General features: G+C 42.0%; 1 protein-coding gene across 1 annotated transcript; it reads left to right on the top strand.

Annotated features, from left to right (window-relative positions):
* Nucleotides 1-1,814: 1,814 nt before the first annotated feature.
* Nucleotides 1,815-14,261, top strand: IL1R2 (interleukin 1 receptor type 2). Its single transcript, XM_084226193.1, has 9 exons — nucleotides 1,815-1,886; nucleotides 3,421-3,548; nucleotides 3,645-3,903; nucleotides 6,050-6,224; nucleotides 7,612-7,786; nucleotides 8,875-8,940; nucleotides 9,668-9,803; nucleotides 12,023-12,168; nucleotides 13,454-14,261. Exons 1-9 carry the CDS (start codon nucleotides 1,855-1,857, stop codon nucleotides 13,579-13,581), a joined length of 1,245 nt encoding a protein of 414 aa, XP_084082319.1. The 5' UTR covers nucleotides 1,815-1,854; the 3' UTR covers nucleotides 13,582-14,261.
* The last annotated feature ends 2,999 nt before the right edge of the window (nucleotides 14,262-17,260 follow it).

Raw genomic sequence — 17,260 nt, 5'->3', positions numbered from 1 at the left:
GAGTTCCATTTCTTTCCTTTCCTATTCTCTGCTCCTCAAGACCCCATCTTGGAACTGTGCACAAGGGTATTATAAATTATTAAAACCAGGTTTGCTCATATCAATAAGCCCAAGAACATGTGTTGGTGCAATAGTTGTGGTTTACTTTGCATCTGCTTGCCAGTCAGCTTTCAACATTCAGTATTTCTTAATACCTTGTCACCTTATTCTTATGTGAACCAGAGAAATTTAATTCAGTTTTTAATTGCATGAAGTTTGCTTAGCCAAACTGGATAACAGAATAAATAATGAAGTCCAAGGGATTGCAGTTCTTGGATGCCAAACATTATCAGCCACAGAGCCCCTATAACAGGGTAAGTTCCTCCAGGAGAAGCAGCAAAATCTGTGTGCTGCTAGAAGAAGCTGGCACATTAACTGCCCCTTGTAGAAATGGTGTAATTCCCATTCCACGTTGTCTGAATTTCCCATTTCCCCATTCCATGATGCCTGAATTTCCATTTTCCCTTCCATTGACTAGGGATAATGGACAGACACACCTTGCTTGTGGAGGCCTTTTGAAAGTTTCTGTTGTAAGGAACTTCCAAAAGACTAGATATTTCTTGATATTTTGATTATTTTATTGGCATGTCCAAGGACAGCAGAATCCACCCGACTGTGGCAAGGAACTGCATGCAGCCCTGGTGTGGGAAATATCTATCTAGTGAGATGAGCAATGAGTGAGACGTATGGGGAATAGTCTGGTCTTCAAGTTAGGAATTTCACAGCTACGCTCCAGCATCTTGAGCTGTATCAATGAATCATCAGCAGAGCGAAACCGCAGAATGACACCAGCTTCCCTAAGAGAGTTTCTCTATATATATAGCTGCTAGACTTGCACATTTCTGTTTATAAATACTCAGTGATAGCTAACCGCAAAACGATGTGGCCTTCTCAGCAGACATCTACTAAAAAAAATATAAAATTCTTGTTCTATCTTTCCTTTCTTCCTGAGTTATTCTAAACCAAACTTTTGCACCTCCAGATAAACAACTGAAACTTGAGGAACAACTGAAACTTGAGCAGTCCTCACACTGCTGCATGTGATCAAGATATTTTCTGGATAAAAAGACAGCCAGGGAAGAAGCCTTCTGAAGAAAGCTGTTGAAAATTGTTGATCCTTCTTAGACGTATCTGAGGATATTAGTCTATCTGGGAACTGCAGTCCCTCACTTGATTACTCTCTCCTAAAAGGCCAAAATTGCCGCAATTAATAATGATTTTCTTCCTCCTAAGCCTGGAAACCATAATTTGCTTCTAGCTGTTACTTCTTTATACCTCACTGCAAGAAAGCCTTAATGCAGGCTGTCACACTAAAATGGATGTTATGAGAAGAAAGGGGAATCAGCGTATTTGTGTTTCACTAGGGATCTGGGAAATCACAGAAGATTTATGTTGTCCATGAATAATTTGATAAACCACAAAATGTGAAGATTGCAATTATTTAGCTGCTGACTATGCTGCAGCACACCTTTTGTTACTCACAAAATTTTTTACTTGAGGTAGTGTGTGAAATAGTCATGCGAAGACATGAGTGTATGCAAGCTACCATTCGTCAGAAAAGGGGAAAATTAGTCATATATTTAGCAGTCATTTCCTCTTTTTTTGGGAAATCCAAGCACATATTTTCTCTCTGTCTGTGCCTCTGTTTCTCTTATCCTCACTCTACGGAAGGAAAGAAAGTTGGGTCTAAAACGTTATTTGGTTTTGACACAAATCTGATTGGGCAACGAGAGACAAACTTCCGCTGTGCGTTGAGCTCAACCCTATATAAGGTCCTCACCAGGAATTTTCAGTCTGATAGCTTCTTTTTGTGAGATGCTTATGGCTGAAAGACTACAGAAACACAGGTAAGTGAATCTGACAGAAATTTGTGAATGAAAACCTTCCCTAAACCCTCAAATGGCTTATGGAGGTTGTTAGTTACTAAACCAAAGGGACCAGAAAGCTCTGAACAGAATAACCAAGTATTTTTGTCAGGCAAAGGATCTCAAGGGAGAGAAACTCACCTGCTACAGGGCATCAGTGTGAACCATGGGGCTTGTTAATGCCTCTAGCACCTGGTTCAGATGTAGCTGAGAGAGGCTAGAGCTCCATATCAATTCCCTGGAAACCCAGCCAGACCTAAGAGTAGGGGAGATGACCCATGGTTACAAAAGAGTATTATTGAGCAAGAGGTTGGTTTTGTGGTGTTGTACAGATGACAATAATCTGGAAATAGTTTATTGTAGTCAAACTAGCAGATGTCAAGTAAGTATAACTACTAGAACAGGAAGAAATTTGGATTAAAACCATGGAAGGATGAGCATGAAGGGATACAAAAAGATGCCCAAAGGTGTATACCTATGAATATGGCTTTGTTTTACTGGTAGAAATATTTATTTTGGTTTTGATTTGAAATAGTTGTGCATTCATTTAATATTCATCATAGTTTTAAGGTAATGTTAAATGCATGCAATTTCCATTTTTGTATATAAAATTGAAATAGTATAATGTGTCATTGGATATGTGTACTGTATTTCTCATAAATTCCCTACACAGAGCATAAACTAGTGCCTCCATCCAGCATGTTATATGTATTTTTGCCCATGGCACACCAAGGTAAAGCATAATCAATCAACTGAGTAGCAGGAGCTGAGGCCTTGTGGCAAAGCAGAAGCATTCAGTGATATACACAGACACTGCCATGCCCATGGCAGGTCCCTACAGATGACACTTGATGAATGACTGACAGAGGAGAATTTTGTTTTCCTTTAGTAGTCACTCTGTCTGATTTTCAGAACAGGTTGTTCAGGGTTTTCCCTATTTTTTTTTTAGAACAGATGGTGATAGTGTCCATGCTGAAAATTTGTGCAACAGCAGCAAGATGGGTATACATGCCATAGGAATCAATGTTTTTTGTCCCAACAGAAACATTTGTTGGAGACAAGAAAGCTTGGCTCTGCTTGTAGCACGAAGTCTTCCTGCAGCCTGATTCACACTAGGTGGCCTACTTTGCTCCTGTGTTCACCAAAGCTACTACACTACAGCTCACTCAAAGCAGCTGACCTGTGCCTCAGTCACATCTTACTGCAAAATAAGCAAAGCTAAATTTTTCCACCCGTAGCTGTTGCTCTGAAAAGCTGTGGGGGCAGCAGCATCTTGCGGTATGCTGTTTTCACTTCTGGAGTGAAAGGAAAGGGCCAAAAATGATATGTGTGTGCCAAGCCAGATGTTCTGGTTCTACAGTTCAGCCCCCATAAACTAGGGATGGAGACACCTTTCTGCTCACTGAGAATGGACCAAAGCTCCCCAGGTCTGAAGTGAGAAAAATAGCAGTTAATTCTTTAGATAATGTTGAGTATTTTGATTATATAATCTGTCTTGTAATAAATTTCCTCGTAGATTTCAAAACATTTTCCTTCCATTCTCTTCTGATTTCTTGTGGAAAAAAATGCATGGGCTCTTCTTTGTCCTGGTGACGTGCACAGTAGGTGCCTCTGCTTTCAGACTCCAGCAACTCAAAAACACAGGTAAGTGTACATTTGTCTTTTTCTTTCTGTTTCCCTCACCATTCTTTTAAATGTTCCTCTCTGACAGTAATGTAAAAATATCTCTGATTTGTATAGAAAACTGCCCAGATCACACCGTGTTTTTCAAACACTACTATGAACTGCATGGAGAACCTGTGGTTCTGAAATGCCCTACCCCCAGATACAAACATTTGGATTTCTCTGCCTTGACCCCTAATATCACATGGTATAAAAATGGTTCAAACACCATGATATCAGGAAGAGATGGAGATTCAAGAATCTGGGCAAAAGGAAATGCACTCTGGTTTTTACCAGTGATGCTAGAAGATTCAGGAGTATATATCTGCACAAGAAGGTAAGTATTTAAAAGAAAATCTAGTTCACTAACAAAGGACTATGTCTGAATGTATTACCTTGATTGTAAATTCCAGTTATATTCAGAGCATTTCTGGATAAGATAATTTCCTTGCTGACCTTATTAGAAAAAGGGGAAGTCAGGACCCTTAAAGTACATTGTGTGTCTCCTATAGTTACAAGTACTGAAATCTGGAAAAATGTTGATACAGGGTTGCCACTTTGGCTACAATCTCATAGGGGAATATTGTATAGAGCATTTTTCTAGTTACCTCTGAGCCAGTCAGTGCTATGACAAGTGGGACATGCTGCAGGCAGTGAGTTTGCTGAGCACAAATACCATTGCTGCACCTGAGATTGCCTTATGAAGCATATATAAGGCATTGTAGCTCTGCAGTGGCTTTCCTCTTGCCACTTTCATATCCCTGGTCTTCACTTTTCTTCTGAGTCATGTTTTAAACTAGAATTTGATTGACTTGATATCGTTGGAAGAATTTTCATGAGACCCAGTGTGTATTTACTAGGCTAGTACCAGACTTGTGGTATTGCAGTGAGTTGAGATTTTAGCCATGGCTCTTTTCAGCCATATGGGTAATTTTTTTTCTGAGTGTTTTCAATCTGACAGCGCACTGTACCATGTCAAAAGAGGTACCAGGGTCTGGATGTGTTGAGGACCGAGGAAGGCAAAAAATCCCATCACCCTTAGAACCTGAACTTCTGAAGATGTTCCAGGTCCCTGTCCCCTGCCATCTCCTGCTGCCAGCCAGCCTCTCAGTGTATCTCTGGCACTTGGCTCTGGGGTTTATACTGGAGAACATCTCTCTACATCCCTGGAGCTGCTTGTGGACAGCATGGTCTCCTTGCTTGCACAGCACACCTTGTGGGGGATGTGTGCCAGTAGCAGAAGAGATGGACAAGCTGAGAAATCATGCTCAGCATGTCAGGTTGGCCTTTCCCCACGTCTCAGCAGTAATTTCAGTTGTGGACCAGAAGAGAAGACACTGATAGTGAAGCCCAAACAGCAAAAGGTTGCAAATACTGTTCTAGAGCAGAGTAGTTGCCTGAGATATTCAAGAGTGCATTTAAATCCCCTTTTTGGACTATGCTGCCTCACTTTGTCAATATATAATACTATAACAGTGTTACTGAAGGATCTAGCAAAATGCTGTGAAATTTGTTTGAAAAAGATGTGCAAGAGCCAAGTTGGTAATTTCATTGCTAACATTATTACAGGAGTAATAAAGCGCAAGGAAATTACCTTTCCTTTACAAATTATCCTGCAGGGAAGCTAGCAGATCTTTTTATCAACTGTGTAAAATGAAGGTAGCAGCAAACTATCACAGATCTCTGCTTCTGTGTTCTATGGAGCAAATATTTTGGATTTGGGCATCTGGCCTGTATATGACAGATGGCCACAGTGCCCTGGCAATAGTGTCAGTCTGTCCGCTTACAGCCTACAGCTGCCCTCCTGGAGGTGACAGCCCAGCCTCCCTGGCTTCACTGGCCCCTTCAAGGATCATGCGCTACCCTGAGTAAAAGCATCTCGGAAGCAGGCTTCCAGAGGTATTAAAGGGTGGAATTTAAGCATCTGTTCCTCCCAGTGTGGTCTTTCTTGGGACTGGAAGTGATTGTCACTTGGGGCCAGAAAGAAAAGTTGAATTGTGTGAACCTTTCAAAGCCAGAATGCCTTATTTGCTACAGAAAATTATATGCACTTGCAGAAATGTCTATGTTTGTGCAATAGTAACTGCAGATGTATTGTAATACATGCTTTAAACTTTTTATTTAATCATTAGGGTTTTCACAGTCAAAACCTATTCCAAGGAAATGGAGCGGGGTTCATGACACACCTTCCACTGTTCAGGTTAACATGTTCCCCTTCCTCACACAGTTAAAAATGTGCTGCAGCCTAAAGGTACACAGAAAACTTGTACTAAAAAGAAAAGAAAAGACTGAAGGTCTGAGGCTGATGTGTGTCAGCAACATGTTTTGATTGTGCCAAAAGAACAGCACCAGTGATTTTCCAGCATCCGGCCTGGTGTGATCTCAGTCTTGGCCTCTGTTAAGGAGGGAAATGCAGCCAGAAGGAAACGAAGGGTGTCATTTGAGTTCTCTTGGGGGCTCACGTCTCCCTGCTCTGTCACCAGGAACTCCTCCTACTGCGCCGAGGTCTCCATCCACCTCACAGTTGTGGCAAAAACAGCTGCTCGGGAGATTGCCTATCCCCAGATCCTCTTCACTTTCACCGCTGGAAAGATTGTTTGTCCTGACCTGTGGGATTTTACACCAAACAGGACAAGCCTGGAGCTCAAGTGGTACAAGGTAGAACGTTTACTTCTTCTTTGTGCATAGCCTCATCCCAGCTTGGCACATAAATATTCACTTTATGTTTCTCCTGAACATCCTGTTGTTTAAGTCACTAGCATAGTGTAATATACTGGGAATTTTGGGGCAGATATATGCATTTTAAGAAAAGTTTTCTGGGGCGCACATAGCTCAGGATGAAGTGCTTCACATGTTTCATGCTCTCACAGGCAGTGCAACTTCTTATAACGCTACATTTTTTACCCAACTCCAGGCTTTGCCACCTGATATCAAGCCCTTCTTTTTGGCACTGTGCTTCTTTTCATGGCCCCTCTAGTGAATCCCATGAAGTAAGACCCCCCCCAGGGATATTGCCTTCATGTTCAGGTGGGGTAGCTTTCATTAAACAACTGGAATACACCATTTGGAAATACTGGATGAATTACATAATGCTTGGAGTGTTCTCTTGCCTAACTGCCCAGTTTGCTGCTTTTCAAGTAGGCAAGCCTGGTCTTGCCTCTAAGATCAAATACAACATCCTTGGCTGCTCAATTTCACACTGGAGAGCAGGGGATTCTTCTTCCATTTCTATAATACCTGGGTTTAGCTTTTATTTACACTCCCACTGTGATCACACGCTCCGCCTTGTGCAGCTGTAGCCTTGCCATAGGATGCAATATGCAGCCTGGCTTGCAGTGCCTAGGTTATGATCTGTACTATACCAGCAAAATGTTGGTGCTCAGGACTCCCTTCAGAAGTGGGAACATAACCCACCCTCTAAGCGAGAGGCTGCCCCCCTCAATATGGTTCCTGTTACAAATGTAAGAAAGAGCTACCCTGCCTTCATGAGGGAGGAACATAATTTCTCCCAGCAGGTCTCCAGACCATGTATGAACAGACCCTTAGGAATACAGTGCAGGAATTTCTAATAGTTTATAGGGTAAGTAACAGTTAGGTATTTGTCTTCAAAGAACACCTTAGAATATTACTCTTCTGTGGTCATGTATGGAAAGTACGGACACACACACATGGGTAGGTATGGAGAACATTGTGAAAACCTCCATGGGTACTATAATCTTGTGTGATTGCTCTTAAGATGACTCAAGGAAGAGCCTATTATATGTTTTCCATCTTAAAATGTGCACTATGGAAGAGCTATGCATACACATTATAGATAGATAAAAATAGCAATTCTTCACACTTCACACATATAGTGCCACAAGGCATTTTAGAGATGGATACACATTAAAAGAACTTGTGCTTTGGTGGGAAAGCAGAACTGCTCAGATTTCCCAGCGATAAGTGAACTTCTAATAACAGAGAGACAGAGATAATTTGTCTCTCTCAATAGATAATTAGGGTGTAGCTATCTGAGTCATAACACCAGTCACTGTCCTTTCTCCAGGATGCTCAGCCTTTGGAAGAGGACAATGAAAGATTCATCATTCTGATCGGCTCAGCGTCTCTGATCATGACATCTGTGCTACCGACAGACGCGGGGTATTACACCTGCAAGATGTCATTTCCATTTGAAGGTGTGGAGTATGAAATCACCAGGACAATTCAACTGGAGACTGTTGGTAAGTATAGTATCAGAGGGATGGAGCACCTCTCCTACAAGGAAAGGCTGAGAGAATTGGGTTTATTCAGCCTGGAAAAGAGAAGGCTTTGGTGAGACTGAATTGTGGCCTACTAGTATCTGAACGGAACTTATAAGAAAAATGGAAAGGTGCTTCCTACAAGAGCATGACGTGACAGGACAAGGGCAAATGGCTCCAAACTGCAAGAGGGCAGGTTGAGATTAGCTGTTCGGAGGAAGTTTTTACTGTGAGGGTAGTGGGGCACTGGCACAGGTTGCCCAGAGAAGCTGTGTGCGCCCCTACCCCCCACACTGGAAGTGTTCAAGGCCAGGTTGGATGGGGATTTGAACAACCTGGTCTAGCTGCCCAACCTGGCTGGAAATTGCCCCCGCCCATGGCAGGAGAGTTGGAATTAGTGGTCCTGGGAAACTTTTGGGAAAGGTTTTAGGAGCATTTAAGGTTCCTTCAAACCTAAAAGATTCTACGGTTCTATGATTCAATGATGGACATATTAAAACATTTCAGCACATAAGAAAACCTCTTGTTTGCTAATGAAACCTTTGAGAGGAGCTCATGCTCAGCCTTTCAGCTGTGCCAAGGGCGTGCTTCTCCTGGCCCTGAAGGGGCGCCCACAGCACCCCTGGCAGGGCGGGTGTCTCTCCTGCAAGTACCCGTGTTTGTTAAACGGAATAACTGATGTCTTGGGGGCAGGAGGGGGCTTGTCACTGCCGAGGCCTTCGGGGGAGCCGGAGATCAGCCATTTGGCGGCGGCCCGGCGCGGCGGACAGACAGGCCGCTGTGTCACCGGGCGCGACGGCGGCGGGGCCCGGGCGGTGCTGCGCGGAGCGGCCGGCAGGGGGCGCCCGTGCCGCGCATGCCTGGGGCCGTCCCTGAGGGCCGGGGGGACCCGGCCTGTGCCCGGAGCTCCGGCTTGGAGCGGCGGTGTCGCTGCTTGCCAGCGGCTCTAGCAATCGAACCCTTTCCTGGGAGACGACAGATGCCGGGTGAAGTGGCACGTTTCTGGTTCTGGGGCCATGCCCGCATTTTCTCTTGTCTTAGCACTGACTCTGTTCTCTTTTTCTGCCAAGAACAAGAGAAGAGAATTACCCCGATAATTGTGTATCCAGCCCAAAAGACAACATCAGCTGCTCTTGGTAAGGGCCAATATCATATTTGGAAACGTTTAGTCAGAAACAAACTAGAGCAGGTCCTCTTATGGTGTAATTTGCTGGCATAAATTGTTCTTAATCACAATTATATTAGTTGAAGTTCTGTCCTGGAGTATTCTTTGCTTTTTAACATCTACAACCAGATGCTGTCTTCTGGTTATATAAATAAAAATACACTTCTGTATAATGTAGATAAACATCAGTCTGAAATCTCCTTATCCCTGAGTTATCATAGTTACAGTGATTAAAAAGTTTCAGAAATTTTGCAAAATCACTTTTCCCCTGGAGGTCCAACCTTCGGCTGAATGTCCTCACCCCAGGACCTGTGCGTGAAGCGGAGCTGCTGGTTAATGCAGCTGCTCCGGAGGGGTGAATCACACAGCGCCCTTTGGCTGCACTGTGTCAGAAAGGGCAAGGCCACAGGGACACAGCCTTGCCTCTGGGGAATGTGTTCAGTGCAAGAGTTGGTAATTGCTGCAATAGGGAAATTATCTGGTTAGCAGCAGGAAGGACTGCCACACCGTAGGGTCTTGCTGCCAAGGAGAAGGGGATCAAAAGCAATCTGGAGATTGCCTTCAGTTTTGAAAGTAGTGGTTCTTGATGTGTGTGAGATCTCCCACTGGAGCTGTTTGGTTTTCACCAAAAGAAAGAGTAGTTCTTCATATGTGTCTGAATTCTTTTTCATGTGTCTAAAGTCTTTTTTTTTTTACAGGCTCCAAGATGACTCTGCCATGCAAAGTGTTTGTTGGGCTGAGCAGCCATTTCCAAACTGATGTGGAATGGCTGGCAAATGACACCAGTGTTGACGTGATTTATAAACAAAGCAGAGTTACAGAGGGGGAACGACAGTAAGTCTGGCTGACTGCTTCCTTGTGCTTATTGTTCTAACCTTCAGTGCTACAGGGGCTCTCGGTGCAGCTGAATGCCAGGTAATGAAATGGGAAATGGACAGATCTGAGGTGAAGGTAAGAGCTGAGGGAAAAAATGGGCAGGCAAGCAAATAAACCCCCAAGCCCAACCCAGTCAGTGAAATAAAAGCTTTATCTCTCTTTTTTTGTGACATGATATTTTGCAAATGAGCCAACTTTACAAATTTTAAGCACATTTTCATGACCAACTGAGCTGTTGTAAGGGCTGACTGCAGTGGAAAGCAAGGAGACTTGATCCTTCCCAGTGCTTCTCTTACTTCTCTCCTTACCCCATGCCAGCAAAGTGGCAACATTCTCTCCCTCACATTCATGAGGTTCTCAGAATAAGACAACAGAAAATTATCTAGTGGTTTGATGGTTTTTGGGTTTTTTTTTAAATAGCACTGTTCTTTTCCACATTAGTGAGTTAGACTGACTCACACAGACACCCGCTGAGTGCTAGAACAGATGCTAGGGTAGCACTGAAGGGAATACTGGTGGGAGGGAGAAACAGGATGTTCCACATCCTCTTGCCCTGATTCATTGTGTCTCCCTGTCTTGAGGAGCCGTCTTTCAGCTGCCTCATAGCTAGATACCTCAAGGCTTTTCCCACTAGGAAAGGGAAGGATACCTGCTTTCTGTACTTGTGATGTGTTACCTGAGTAACTCACTACATCCAGGCACGCCTCTAGTGGTTGTGTAAATGTGAGCTAAGCTTTCTCACTGAAATCTCTTCACGGAGGACCAAACGTTTTGTTTCTTGTTTCATGAAGCTCAGAGTATCCAAAAAGATCATGACCCTTGCCTGGTGGCTCTGCCTGTTCTGGTGGACAGAGCCCAGAAGGTTCCTTGGCTCAGGGATGCCATTGCCTCTGCTGTTACTTGCTAAACTGGTCACACGCCAGCTAGCACCTTCCCAAAGGGTTTCTGGCTATTGATTAGGGTTTAGCATGGGCTAGGGGCCATTTCCAACAGAGTTTGGGCATGTGGCATCCATATTTTGAGGGACAAGAATGTTTAACTGTTATGGATGTGAGATGGTTTGGGCAATTTGTGGCTACCAGTGCCAGAAAACAGCCTGTCTATACTGCAGCCAGAGGTGACATAGGAACTGAGCTGTATGCCTAAGCCTTTAGGTGTTTTCCCATTCCCCACAGCGTGACTATTTGTACAGATAAGTGAAAATGCATTGGACCTGTGGCCAGGAACCATAAAAATGTGCTGCAGCTATAGTCTCTGCAGGTTTTAGAATAGAGCAGCACTTTCTTACTTGGACTTTAAAAATTATTTTTATAATGCCTATCACTATCATTATTGCTGTTATATATTATCATGCAATGGCACAAGGACCCTGACAGTGACAGATGAGGTTCCTGCAGGACCCACAGTGTGTGAGACACCCCAGTTCTGCTGGAAGCCCTCATTATGGCAGCATGACAAAACAGCTCAAATGCCACTGGGAAAACAAATTCCCTGCAGAAATCTCTGGCAAACAGCTCCTGGGAGGAGTGCCCAGGGAATTCCATTGCTGCCGTGCAGTGCAGGCTCATAATGGAAACTGCTCTGGTAATGGCTAAAAGGTATCAAGGGACAATGTTTGACTCCAGCTAAAAAACCACTTTCAAACAGTGGGACTCCTTAAATAATCATGTTGAAATTAGCTGGAAACTTCTTGGACAGTTTCTTGTATTGAACTGTTTGAACTGTTGCCTTTGAGCACGTGATAGGAATGGTGGTTCAACTTTCTCAGAGAACATTTGCAGGGTTGTGTTCTTCATATATCCTCTGCTGATTGTTAGAATTAACCTTAGGTGGCCAGAGAGAATGAATTAGGTCCTTGCACAGTGCTAATGTATCAAAGATACACAGAATTCCACTTGCCTTTTTCCCCTCCCTTTTCATTATTTTTGCAAGACAAATCCAGGTATTTTTTTTTCCTCTGGATTCCAAAAACTGCAAGATAGGTACTGCCCACTGGGACTCAAGTAGCACAACTGGGCTGAAGACAACAGGCATCCTTGAATGCTGAGGGGCTGGTTCAGAAATGAAGCAAAATCCAATGCATTTTCTTGCAATGTGCATATCATGAGTGAACATATCAAATAGAGAAAAACCATCTTATTAAAATAATTAACATTAAATCTTTCTTATTCTTCCAGAGAAATTGTAGAAAATGGTGAAAACTTCATTGAAGTACCACTTATTTTTGATTCTGTTGAAGAAGTGGACTTTTACACAGACTTTACCTGTCTGGCCCAGAACAGATATGGATACCAAGAACTGCCAACAAGGGTCAAGCAGGAAGGTAGTTATTTTTACTGCTTATTTTTGATAATTTTTATTATTATTCTGATGCTAAATTAGCATCTGATCTGTTTATACTGTAAGAGCTAGTGCTGGGATAAGTTACTGCCTGGGGAAAATCTGGTTGCCTCAAAGACCTGTAGTCTTTGATATAGTCTGTTTACAAAATGTACCTTCTGTAGGTCATTTACTGACATTTTATGTATGGATAAGGATCTGAGTGTGCTGGTACATCTCTTTTTTGGATAAGATGCTAATTTAGATACGCTTTGTGAAATGAGTGTTCCACTGAGACTACTGGCAAACTCTCTTTGCAGCAGAGTCAAATCTCCTCCAGTTCCTCAACAAGTAGGGTAAAAAAAAAGACAATAACAGAATAAATGATTAGTGTTACTTTTCCTCATGCACAGACTGCTGCCAAAATAGCAAGAAGTGTAAATTATGATGGGTGTTGTTACTTTGGCTCCTAGTGATGGGAAGAGAAGACCTAAACTCAGCGCAATTAATGTTGCAGTGTGATAAACCATTGGCCAAGAGCCAGCTATATAAACAATGTGAAGCAATGCTCATTGTTTCTTTGCATGATGTTGGTGAATCACCAAAGCTTGCTCACACTGTCTTAGAAAGGCACATGAACTCTTTCAGACTTCATTATCAGTTATGACTCACTCCAGCACCCTATGATGAGGGATTTGTACTCAATTTGCTGGATCATGTGCTGCCCTTGTCTTCCATGATCTACACCAGGAGGCAATATGCATTGGAATAATCCAGAATGGTCTGGACTGACACTTTCCTTGGAAATTAGCCGGATTTAGGAAGAAGTTCTGAGTCTTGGGTCAATTGTTACTAATTTATAAGCTGCTCTGTAGGAAAAAATTTATTCACACAACTTGAGGGTGGACTAATTTTTAAGTATTCATTCTCCACAAGGTGCTTGGATTTCCTGCTTGGAATGTCTCTGCTTTAAACAAACCAAGATGGAAAGCACACAGCTGCTCCTGATAAGGGGTTCAGAAAATTGGGTGTATGCAAAGATTGAACTTTAAATTCTCACTCTCTGTTGTTTTCCAATCCTTCCTCCTGTCTTCATGAACACATTTCCCAGAGTGCTCAATCAATAGATCTCTTCCTTTCAAAGGTGATAAGCCCTGCTGGAAGGTTAACTTGCAGACATCCTTTTTATTGTCATTTCTCCTCTTCCTACTTGAGCTTAGAGAACTATGTTCCTGGGAGTATACAGCTTTTTCCTGGTTTTCTAATATTTCATTTGTTTACTTTTCCAGCTGTTGGTCTGTCCTGGTACATTGCAATGATTCCTGTTGCTCTGGCATGTTTGATCGTGGGAGGGATATGCATGCACAAGTGCTGGAAGAGTAGAGCTGATAAAGGATATACAATACCAAAGGTTTAAAATCCACTTGGGTTCTCCAACTACAGAACAAAAAATCACCCTGGCTGTCTTTCACATCAGACACAGCGAGCATTTCAGACCTGATATACTGCATTCCCAACACACCAATAATAACTGCTCTTTCCCACTTTTCCCAGTCTTCTATGATCTGATGAAGTTAAGAATATAAGTTTGCATTTTTATGCTGCTTAGATGCAGGAAATCTGGTTCTATTATTTTGTAACTAGGATGTAATCTGTAGAATTTTGGAACACAAAATCATGCTCTGGATATGGGAAGGGTAGGGAAAGGGAGGTGCTGTCACACTTTGTAATTCCAACAGGTGTACTGTTTTTTTTTTTAAAAAAAAAAAAGAAACCCCTAAAATCTAAAAAGGGAAGCTAAGGAAGCTTGCTACAGAAGGACTCTTTGACACTAGAGGGAAAAAGTGATTTTTCTATGCAACCAGACTAAATTTGTTTCACTTGAGTCTAAAAAGAGCCATTTGTTTTCCCTTTTCAGAGCCAAATGCAGTTGTCATGGCAACTGTATATCTATGAACTTCTCCACAGAAAAACTAAATTTGTTCACCATTTGGATTATGCATTGCTTAAATAGACTGTCTCAGAATATCCCTCCCCCAGAGATAACTCCATCTGTATAAAAGATAACTGTACACAGAAGAATTCAGATCTATTTTATCTACCAATATGTTGTAGCTAGAGATTCATAAGAGTTGTAACATGTTGTCATCTTTGCCAAGGAAAGAATTGGAGGGATGTTTAAGTGTTTTGAGAGTGATTTGGCTAATAAAAGTTTTATTCCTTGAAGTGACTGCACAGATTGCCAGTCATAATGAACAGTCTCACACTTTTGTTCCTCTGGCCATTTTGTGACCAGTCTGGTGTAGCTTCAGATTGTGTCCTTTAAATTGCAGTATGCAAATTGGTTACACAGGATGCGAAGCACTGCCTGTTAGGTTAACCTAGCTGGATTCTAGTCTTGACATAAATCATAAGGGAGCAATAAATGATTAGTGACCATGTTGTACTTTGAAGGTCAGAATGAGTAAAATTATTTGGTTACTTCCTCTCTTCCTCTTCAAAGAGATACCACTCATGACAGCTGAGAAATCGTCACATGATATATAGTGTTTATTATCTTCATCTGTATAGGAGGGAAGAGAACCTGCATTAAGGCCTAGATTAGTATAGATCCATAACTGCACCAATGCCTCTCCCTCTACCAATGCTAAAATAATACCAACATCTCTCACAGGCACTAAAGATAAAGCTTTTGTTCATGTAAATCATCCCAGAGCATTTTCAAACTCTGTAGAAAAAAAAAATCAGGAAAAACTTTGACTCCAAAAACCAAATTTTAACACACTAGAGAAGTGAATGGATCACATCCATATGGGACAGACCATGACCTTACTCCTTTCCACCACCACTTCTAGTTGGCTCTGAGTTTGGCCCAATAAATATCTGGAAGGATTTTGAAGAGTAGGATGTGGCTTGAGTTAAGAAATCTTCACTCTATTAGTAAGAACATTCATATGTAATGAGATTCCAACCAAAGCCTCCCTTTAAATACTCTAAATGCTTGTTGTGATGATACAGGCACAGAGATTAGAGTTCTGAGGCAGTTTAGGTCAAGGGTATCCAGAGAACACCACAGGACTCATTGTTTCCAAGTGCAGAATATTAAAGATGATAAGGACCACAAGTGTTTTATGGGCAGATGGGAAAAAGGTGGATGCAAGTGTGGAGAAGAGCCAGTCCCCTTGGATATCTGTTCTTTGAAGGGAGAAAGCTATAGATGAACAGACCAACGTTGGAGGGAACATTGAAAATGTTTTAAGAGCATCAGGAATGCTCATTATTTTCAAGAAATTGCTAGTCTGTACCTAGAGAACAAATTAGGTTTGTCAATAAGTGTAATGTTTAAACATGTGATTTGCTCTTCCTTTCCATCTGTATCCTCCGAGAGTAGTGTGATCACATACCTGGCTGTAGGTGCAGGGTTGGATTTCACTAAGTACTGGAAAAAAACCAGAACTTTTGGTATACAGAGCACTGATGCCATAAGAAAGTTAAGTACCTCAGATCCTTCTTCAAAACCAGAGGAGGAGAAAAACTACGAATATAAGATAAAAATTAGGTATTTAGAGAGTTGCTGTTACATACTCAGGGGAATCTTGAATACAAAGGGAAAGTAAAGAAACAAAGGCTTATCTTTTATGAAGTGATTTGCTTCTCTGACTACTAGTATAATATTCTGAAGGTTTTCCTCATAAGTAGATGTCTTCAGATGAACTACACAGTGTAAATATTTTACAGATAGATTTTAACAAGTGAGCTACATAATGTAAATGCTTTACGCTGATTTGCATCATTATACACAAGGGCAACATGGTTTATCTAAGGTTTGAAAATGTTATGTGGAAAAATGGTAAACAAATAAACCAAAATGCTGGTGTTGTGTGAGTTGAGTGGGAAGAGAGATGTGAGATATGTCTCTTTGAGGATGGCAGCTCTTTCCCAAACCTGAAAAGAAGTACAGTATTAGGGAAAATCAAGGATTCAGGGCCCCGCACAACAGTGTTTCTCTTTGGAAAAATTATGGATGTAATGAGGACAAGATCGCCTCATTCCTGGGACTGTGTGGGTTTATAGCATTTTCCAGAGAGCTAGTCTATCTGCAACAACTTCAGAGGCACACCTACAGAGAGGAAAAGACTGGTGTATCCTGCTCTTGGCATGAATTATCATCCAGTACAGAGGCTTCTTGTGCAAAAGTTATTTTCAGGAAACATGAATTGAGTTAACAACTCTTTTCTAGTTTTTCAGAGTATGTGATCTTGATGTCATTTATCCATCTAAATAGGCAGCATAACTGATTTTTGACCCTGGTAGCACCCAAACTGAACCAAAATATAATGTGAAGAGCACCAAATAATTTCATCTGCTGGCTCCCAAACAAAACCCTTAAATTAATGTAGGAGCAAGTGAAAACAAGGGCTGACCTGCACATAGAGTTGATCTTCACTGATCAAGACAAGAAAGTTACTTTTTTAATTCTAGTAGCTGGGGAGGGAAGGCATGCATGCAGGAGAACGAGGATGTCCGTGTTGAAATATCATTGCCAGGAATAGGGTTTTAGGTATGAACAGCTAATTAAAGTCTCAAGTCTGTAAGTCTGTAAAGCAACAGCTTCAGCAGGGGAAAAAAAAAAAAAAAAGTAAAAATAGTTTGTACGTTTTGGAGCTGAGATCTTCCTATCCACAACCTTGCAGTTGCTAAGTATAGCCTAGGGTGGGGTGCCTCTCATCCAGCCTTCACAAAGCCTAAAGGAATAGAGGCAATCCAAGATAGCCACCTATGTTTCCTCTCCACTCAGTGGAGAAAGACTTCTCTCTGGTGCCTAAAATAAATGGGATGAGTTGCATCCCATTTTCCACCAGTTTAAGACAAAGTGAGATCAATCCATTCTGCATGGACTCATGGATAAAGGAATGACTGGTTGTGGATCACTGGATTTTGGGTTATCAGAGAGGTTACAAAAAGAATCAGTCTAATGCCCAGAGACACCTTGTCATGTAGTCAAAGCTGCTGGGCTTTCTTGGGGAATGACTTTAATGCTGGCAGCTCTGTGCAGAGCAAGCACAGGCTTGCACTAAATGAAAATACTGTAAGAG

This window comes from Fringilla coelebs, assembly GCF_963513975.1.
Source record: "Fringilla coelebs genome assembly, chromosome: 2".
NCBI classification, from domain to species: Eukaryota; Metazoa; Chordata; class Aves; order Passeriformes; family Fringillidae; genus Fringilla; species Fringilla coelebs.
The sequence above is the reverse complement of the archived record's forward strand: the minus strand, read 5'-3'. Positions and strand labels throughout refer to the sequence as shown.

What these genes read in the sequence shown, in the direction of transcription:
- IL1R2 (XM_084226193.1), top strand. Translation starts at nt 1,855, where the DNA reads ATGCTTATGGCTGAAAGACTACAGAAACACAG. An exon ending in CCAGCAACTCAAAAACACAG is followed by an intron (nt 3,549 to 3,644) that starts GTAAGTGTACAT and finishes TGATTTGTATAG; the next exon opens with AAAACTGCCCAGATCACACC. An exon ending in TGGAGCTCAAGTGGTACAAG is followed by an intron (nt 6,225 to 7,611) that starts GTAGAACGTTTA and finishes TCCTTTCTCCAG; the next exon opens with GATGCTCAGCCTTTGGAAGA.